This window comes from Anguilla rostrata, chromosome 13 (assembly GCF_018555375.3).
Source record: "Anguilla rostrata isolate EN2019 chromosome 13, ASM1855537v3, whole genome shotgun sequence".
Classification (NCBI taxonomy): domain Eukaryota; kingdom Metazoa; phylum Chordata; class Actinopteri; order Anguilliformes; family Anguillidae; genus Anguilla; species Anguilla rostrata.
Genome location: NC_057945.1, coordinates 37177365 through 37185351, shown reverse-complemented (window position 1 = coordinate 37185351; position 7987 = coordinate 37177365). Strand labels below are relative to the sequence as shown.

Below are 7987 nucleotides of genomic sequence, written 5' to 3'. Positions count from 1 at the left end.
TTCCAAATTTCCTGATGGCGCAAGTGTTCATCCACAAGTTGTGGAGTTGGCAGTATAGTATACTGGGTATGGAAATGGTCTTGTAACCGATAGCTCATAAGTTCGATTCCTGGGTAGGACACTGCCGTTGTGCACTTGAGCAAGGTACTTAACCTGCATTGCTTCAGTGTACATCCAGCTGTACAAATGGATGCGATGTAAATGCTATGAAATAAAGTTGTGTAAGTCGCTCTGGATAAAGTCTGAGAAATGCCTGTGATGTAATGTAAGTCTCCACAGGTGCAAAGCCAGAGAAACGGCGCCCCCTGTCTTTCTCTGTTGCTGACATCAGGGGTACATGTTTACTGTATTTTTGTTTTTCGGCAGGATATGACTCAGCTGGAGTTCCTGTACCTGTCCCACAACAAGCTGGACTACATTCCCACCCCGCTGCCAGAGAGCCTGCGTGTGCTGCATCTACAGGTACGGTCCCATCCGTAAGGACCCAAAGTAATGAAGCATCAAACATTGCTTCTCAAGAGGGCTGATGGGAGATGGAGTTCTATGTCTAGATTTGCACTTCATTTCCCACAAAGGTTCAGATACAAGATGCAATGTGTTGATACGTAAATTCACGCTTGGTGTTTGTTATCACAGTGAGGGGAGGGGGGGTTGGGGTGGGTCTAAGCTATACATTTGAACCTGCCAGTTGTTTTAATTATGTATATGTTTTACAGTCTCTAATGTGAAATATGTGGAAATTAGAGAGAACCAAGTAAAATTATTTTCTGCAGCTGTTTAGCTGCAGTAGGTAACCATGCAGGCCAATCAAATCCTGGTTCTGGTATTTTGGCATTTTTATCTCTCAGCTCTTGTCTCTGTGCCACCCAGTACCCCTCACTTCACCTTCCTCCTCCTCCCTTCCAGTACAACAACATCCAGACCCTGCACGAGGACACCTTCTGCAACCGCCACGACCCCAACTATGTGCGTCGCCCCCTAGAGGACATCCGGCTAGACGGAAACCCCATCGTCCTCAGTCACTTCGCCCAGTCGTATATCTGCCTGCCGCGTCTGCCCGTGGGACGGATGCGCTAAGGAGCCCGTGCCAAGACACAGGACCCCCAGTCCCTGTACTGCACCCCCCTGCCCACCCCCCCACAAAGCCCCCCTCCAAACCTCTGTCCTCACTGATCGTTTTAGAGTAGAGTTTAATATGTGGTGGAAAGTCCAGTGATCAGAAAGTAGAAGTCCGGCCTTGTGTCTCTTCCACCCATGAACTCTGAAGCCAGCTGATTCCACTGCTTAGTTCTACCTCCCGGCTGAAGAATTGTGCTAATTAGCAAATCCATTGATGATTGGAATAAAATACCAAGGGAGGACTTTTACTTTTCTGAACCCTGGATTGTCCGCCTTTGAGATTCATTCTGTACTGTTAGCAATGTTCTGCTCCTTCAGCTTACCTGAGGTTACTATTATGGGAGCTCACTCACCAAATGTACAGCATTGAGCTGCATATTGCAGTGCGTATTCCATTCACACTCCATACCATCGAGGAAAAGGGCTCGTTCACTGTTAGTGCCAAAAAACATGGGTGTGTCTAAGGATAGCTCTGCATAAGTTACAATCATATTACTGCCATTAATCTGATCTTTCTACTTTTTTTTTATTAAACCACATTGCAGGAAAGTATTTTCTTCTCAGTATACAGACGCATCTTAAAGGTTTTGTTGTTTTAGTAGAAGTAGTCGGGCAAGTCAGGCCAAGTAAAATGGACAAAGATCGTGTGCAAGCTTCGGTATCAAGATACTTCCACGTGCTGAGGATATTTCAGCTCATATGCAATGTCGATATCTCACCACACGTTGGCAGGCTTTCCTCAGTTATCAGTAATGCAGCGCTTTCTCCGTCACACTCTCTCTCTTTCGCTCTCTCACTCTCTTCCTTTCTCTTTCCCTCTCTGTATCCCCACCATGCTTTACAAAACTGTCAAGCTGTGTGGAACGAGGTTCCTTTCCATCACCTGGTAAAGTGAGGACTTGAATGTGACTGAGCCGCGGTGGTGAATGAAATGCTCTCCTGTTCTCTTACACAAACAGCTGAAGGTCACTTGTTTGGTCAAAAATAAAAGGTTCACCCCTCGATCCCGCTGTCTCGGCTGGTTTTTTTTGGCTTTCATTTCCTCCGAAGCACTCAGAGAGCGAGCTTCTCATCGCGGATACTCTGATTTGAGGGCTGTGTGCTTCTGGGTCAGTGTCTCTGTGTCAGTGCTTTAAGCCTCATATGATCTCTCCGTTCTGCTTTTCTTTCAAGGACTGACATTGTGTGTGTGCGTGCCCATGTGTGTGTACGTGTGTGTGTGTGTGTGTGTGTATGCATGTGTGTACATGTGCGTGTGTGTGCATGTGTGTGTGCGTGTGTGTGTGTGTGTGTGTGTGTGTGCATGTGTGCATATGTATGGCTGTGCTTGGATTGGTTTGAGGAGATCAGCGCAGGACTAATCTCCAGTATCCGGTGAGTATGGTTTTTTTTTTTTTTTTTTGGTCATGATTGTAGCGGGTCCAAATCAGTCAGCCGCCCAGCTGCCCCCCGGCTAAGCTGGATTTAACCCCTTCCAATGAGCCAGGCAATGGAAGGGTTAAATCTCCCCCAGTGAATGGTATTAACCTTCCGGGAGCGGATTATCTTCACGCCAAACACGGCGGGTCGACCGGGTGGCCGCCGCTCGCTGCCGCGCGGGTGCGGGACCGTAGGCGGCGGACGACGCGCTCGCTAAAATCACGTCTTCGCCGCGCGCTTCGCACACCTCCGCTACGCGAGGCCCAGAGGCAGCGCCGGTCCCCAGCTATCGGGCCGGCCTCGTTCGGTCGCTTCCGACCCAATGGAGATTCGATGATGTCATTCGATCTTGAGCAGAAGGCTTCGTCAGCTATGTAATGAATTCTACAGCACTTTCTAATCCGGCAGAGGGAGGAAATTGTGTGTGTGTGTGTGTGTGTGTGGGTGTGCACGTGTGTGTGTGCATGTGTGAGTGGGTCTGTGTGTGTGTGCATGTGTGAGTGGGTCTCTGTGTGTGTGCATGTGTGTGAGTGTGTGTGTTTGTGTGTGTCTGTGGGTGTGTGTGCATGTGTGCATGTGTGTGTGTGTGTGTGTGTGGGTGTGTGTGCATGTGTGCATGTGTGAGTGGGTCTCTGTGTGTGTGCATGTGTGTGAGTGTGTGTGTTTGTGTGTGTCCGTGGGTGTGTGTGCATGTGTGCATGTGTGTGTGTGTGTGCATGTGTTTGTGTGTGTCTGTGGGTGTGTGTGCATGTGTGCATGTGTGTGTGTGCATGTGTGTGTGTGTGTGGGTGTGTGTGTGGACGTGTGTGCATGTGTGTGGGGGGGCGGGGGCATTCTCTGCTATCCCTGTGTAAAAGACAGTAACACTGTAGCTGTATCTTTGCCTGCATATAAAAGCGTGATGCTCTCCTACACGTACGCCCCCGCCGGGGTCACACGGTGAACCCCAGCACCTCTCCCTCCCCCTGAGATCGGCGAACCTGTCGAGGTGATGAAGCACACCACACAACAACCTGAGTCTGCAGGCTATGCGTCCAAGCAGAGCCAAAAACGTAAAAAAGCAAAAAGCAAGCTCTCCCTTCCCTCATCTCCCTCGCTTTCTCTCCTAACCATTTACCCACAATCTTCTCCGGCGATGAAAAAAAAAGAAAGAAAAGAGGCGCCAACGTTGACAACTCCTCCCCCTATCCTAAGTTTGACTTTTACACCTTTTTTTCTCCACCTCTTCTTTTTTGCCTCATGACTCACCTGATGAATAAAACCGTGTGAAAGCTGCGCCCCCTAGGGGAGACGCATGGCAGTGCCGCGCGTTTAGCACCAGAGCGTATCGCATATGAACGCCGGTGACTAATTTCCACATGAAAAAGGGGGGTAGCAGTGGAAGAGGGAGGGGCCTGTTGCTGTGACATCATTGTAGAACTCATTCTACGGCCTGACAAGGGGAGAATCTGAAACTAACCCCCCCCGCTCTCTTTCGCTCTCTCACTCTCTCTCATACTTCCTCTCTCTCTCCCCCTCTCTCTGTCGTTCTCTCAATCTTTTTCACACACTGCCTCTCTCTCTCTCTCTCCCTCTCTGCAGTTCTTCTGTTTTTATGTCCATCCCTCTCTCTTCTGTCGCTCTGTCCCTCTTCCTTCTCCCACGTTTCTGCCACGATCCTCAGTTCACATCTCTCTTTTACTTTCTTTCTTTTTCCTGTCTTTTTTCTATCCCTTCTCTCTGTCTCCCTTGCACACTCCCTCCGTCTCCCTCCCTCCGCTTCTCTGACCTCACTCTTATTCATTCCCTCTCTGTGATAATCCTCATCTGTTTCTCTTCTCTTTTCTCTTCGTCTTTTCTGGCTTTCTATCGCTCCTTATTCCGTAATAATCCAGATCCCCATTGTCTCTCTCTCTCTCTCTGTCTGTCTCTCTCTCTCTCTCTCCCCCTCTCTCTATGTCTGTCTCTCTATCTCTCATTCTCTCTCTCCTTCTGCATGAAGGTGACCTTGAGAGTCCCCACTGCAGTTCAAACTCATGTGCTGATTCTGATGCTGATGCTGAAGCTGATTCTGATGGTGAAGCTGATGCTGATTCTGATGGTGAAGCTGATGCTGATGCGGTTGCCCAGGAGAACCTGGGGCTCCCCTCCCACTCGTTTCTGTGGAGGGAGGGCAGCTGCAGCACTACGTAGGTGTGTGTGAAGTGGAGGTGTGTGTGTGTGTGAGTGTGTGAGTGTGTGTGTGTGTGTGTATGAGTGTGTGTGTGTGTGCGTGTGTGTGTGTGTGTGGTGTGGTGTTGTGAGAGTGTGTGAGTGTTGTGTGTGTGTGTGTGTGAGAGGTGTGAGTGTGTGGTGTGTTGCGTGTGCTGCGTGTGCGTGTGTGTATGAGTGTGTGGTGTGCGTGGTGTTGGTGTGGTGATGTGTGTGTGTGTGTGTGGTGTGTTGTGTGTGTGTGTGATGTGTGAGGTGTGGTGTGTGTGTATGAGTGTGTGATGTGGGGTGTGGTGTGTGTGTGTGTGAGTGTGTGAGTGTGTGTGTGTGTGTGTATGAGTGTGTGTGTGTGTGCGTGTGTGTGTGTGTGTATTTTGTATTGCAGGGGCATGGAAACCACATCTATCTCCTGTCAGGGAGCCAGCTTGCCCAGAGCCATCAGATAATTGAACAGAGCCTTTCCTGCAAAATTGCGTGGCCACCCCCTCCCCCACCTGCCCAAAACTGTCCACAGCCCTCCTACACACGGACACACTCACCACACACACACACACTCACCACATACACACACACCCACAAACACACACCCACACACAAAGACACATTCACCACATACACACACACACACACACATACACACACCCACACACAAAGACACATTCACCACACACACACACAAAGACACATTCACCACATACACACACACACACAAACACACACCCACACACAAAGACACATTCACCACATACACACACACACCCACACACAAACACATTCACCACACACACACCCACAAACACACACCCACACACAAAGACACATTCACCACATACACACACACACACACACACACACAAACACACACCCACACACAAAGACACATTCACCACACACACACATTCACCACATAGACACACACCCACAAACACACACCCACACACAAAGACACATACACACACACACACACACCCACAAACACACACCCACACACAAAGACACATACACACACACACACACACCCACAAACACACACCCACACACAAAGACACATTCACCACACACACACACCCACAAACACACACGAACACATTCACCACACACACACACCCACAAACACACACGGACGCACTCACCACACACACACACACATTCACCACATACACACACACACCCACAAACACACACCCACACACAAAGACACATTCACCACATACACACACACACACACACACACACACAAACACACACCCACACACAAAGACACATTCACCACACACACACACACACACACACACACAAACACACACCGACACACAAAGACACATTCACCACATACACACACACACACACAAACACACACCCACACACAAAGACACATTCACCACACACACACATTCACCACATAGACACACACCCACAAACACACGCAAACACACACCCACACACAAAGACACATTCACCACATACACACACACAAACACACACCCACACATAAAGACACATTCACCACACACACACACACACTCACCAAATACACACACACACACAGACATACACATGCGCTTAGAGAAGCTGTGTGTAAAATGTACAGGTTGTGGTACATGCAGGTAAGTGCGGTCGCAGTGACTGGCGGTAAATGCAGGTGAGTGCAGCGGCCATGTTGACTGGCGGTAAATGCAGGTGAGTGCGGCCATGTTGACTGGCGGTAAACGTGGGCGGGTGAATGGCGGTTCAGACCGCTCATGCCGGGCTCACGTTCGTAATGGATGGTTGAGAGGTGGAAAGGCGGTCTGATGAACAGACTTTAAAATGAATCATGAACCCCCCTGTGTTCCCCACACATGACAGCTTTACCCCCATGAATAGGGTCCAGCAGTCACTGGTTAAAAAAAAAAAAAAAGGTTTAATGCGCTCACTCTTTGATGGTGACAAACTATGAACATCCCAAGATGCCCTGGACAATTGTGGGATTTATACATTTATATACTTGCAGAATTATGCAATTAAGTCTATGATGAACTATTGAGTTTACTTATTCGCCCTGTCATTTTGAAATGTTGCTTGTCATATGCATGGTGAGTGATGTGGGTGGGCAATTGTTTCATAGAAAGGACATTTTGTCCTTTTGTGTTCTGTTAGACTTTTGAATTCTTTTGTAGGAGTGCGGTTTCCACACTGAAATTAAACCAGTCGGAAATTACATTGAATAACATGTATTAAATTAATATAAATTCATATAAATTATAGTTCCGTCAGGAGGGCAGCAAGGCGATGATAACTTCATGAACAAAATTTATGTTAATATAAAATAAGTTCTTTGTCAAAATACATTTTGGATTCAGGAAGAACTGGTAATCAATGTATAAAATTAATTTTATGACTGGCTTTCAAAGAGAAATTGCTTTTAAATCAACGTTTCCACTACCCTCCTGCTCTGTTTCCTGGAGCAAATAATAGACATAACTGCCTTGAGCCACATTTAAAAAATATTAGTAAAAAGTAAAAAAAAAGAACAATAAGAATAATAATAATAATTGAGGGAAAAGAATAGAGCTTATTTTGAATAGCAGTTGGTGAGGTGGTGTGATTGCGTATCCTGATCCTTTTTGTTCAGGGATGTAACTTCAAAGCCAACATGACTGCCACAGCGCGCGTGTTAACTGGGCCTGGTGGCTGGATCTCCAGCAGAGAGAGAGGAGGGGAGGAGGGGGGGGGGAGGAGGAGAAGAGAGAGAGGGGGGGAGGAGAGAGAGAGAGAGAGGGGGGGGGGAGAGAGAGAGGGAGGAGAGAGAGAGAGAGAGGGGAGAAGGGAGAGAAAGAGAGGGGGTGGGAGAAAGAGAGAGAGAGAGGGAGAGAGGAGGAAGGAGAGAGAGAAAGGACTGAGGGAGGGAGAGAAGGAAGGAAGGATGGAAGGAGAGAGAGAGAGGAAAGGTGAGGGGGAAAGGGATGGAGGAGAAAGGGGGGGGAGGTGGGAGAGAGATGGAGAGAGGGGGATGGAAGGAGAGACCCAGAAAGATAGAAGGAGAGAGGAAGGGAGAGAGAGTGAGAGAAGGAGGAATGGAAGGAAAGAGAGAGGGGAGAGAGAGAAGGAGAGGGAGAGAGGGAGGGCTGGAGAGAGAGAGAGAGAGAGAGAGAGGCTGAAAGCAGGCGTGTGGGAGGATGAATGGCGTGGGCGAGCGAGAGCTTGCGATCAATACCGAGAGCCAGAAGCGGTCACCGCGCGTTTGAAAGAGCTGATTTAGATTCTATTCACAAACCTC

At 48.5% G+C, this 7987-nt stretch overlaps 1 protein-coding gene across 3 annotated transcripts in view; it reads left to right on the top strand.

Annotated features, from left to right (window-relative positions):
* Positions 1–2123, top strand: part of optc (opticin) — an 8319-nt gene extending 6196 nt beyond the window's left edge. For all 3 annotated transcript variants that reach the window (XM_064306014.1, XM_064306012.1, XM_064306013.1), the window contains exons 6-7: positions 367–462; positions 907–2123. In XM_064306014.1, the coding sequence (XP_064162084.1) occupies positions 367–462; positions 907–1077 (267 nt within the window). In that variant the 3' untranslated portion in view covers positions 1078–2123. The remainder of the gene's footprint in view (positions 1–366; positions 463–906) is intronic.
* Positions 2124–7987: the final 5864 nt, after the last annotated feature.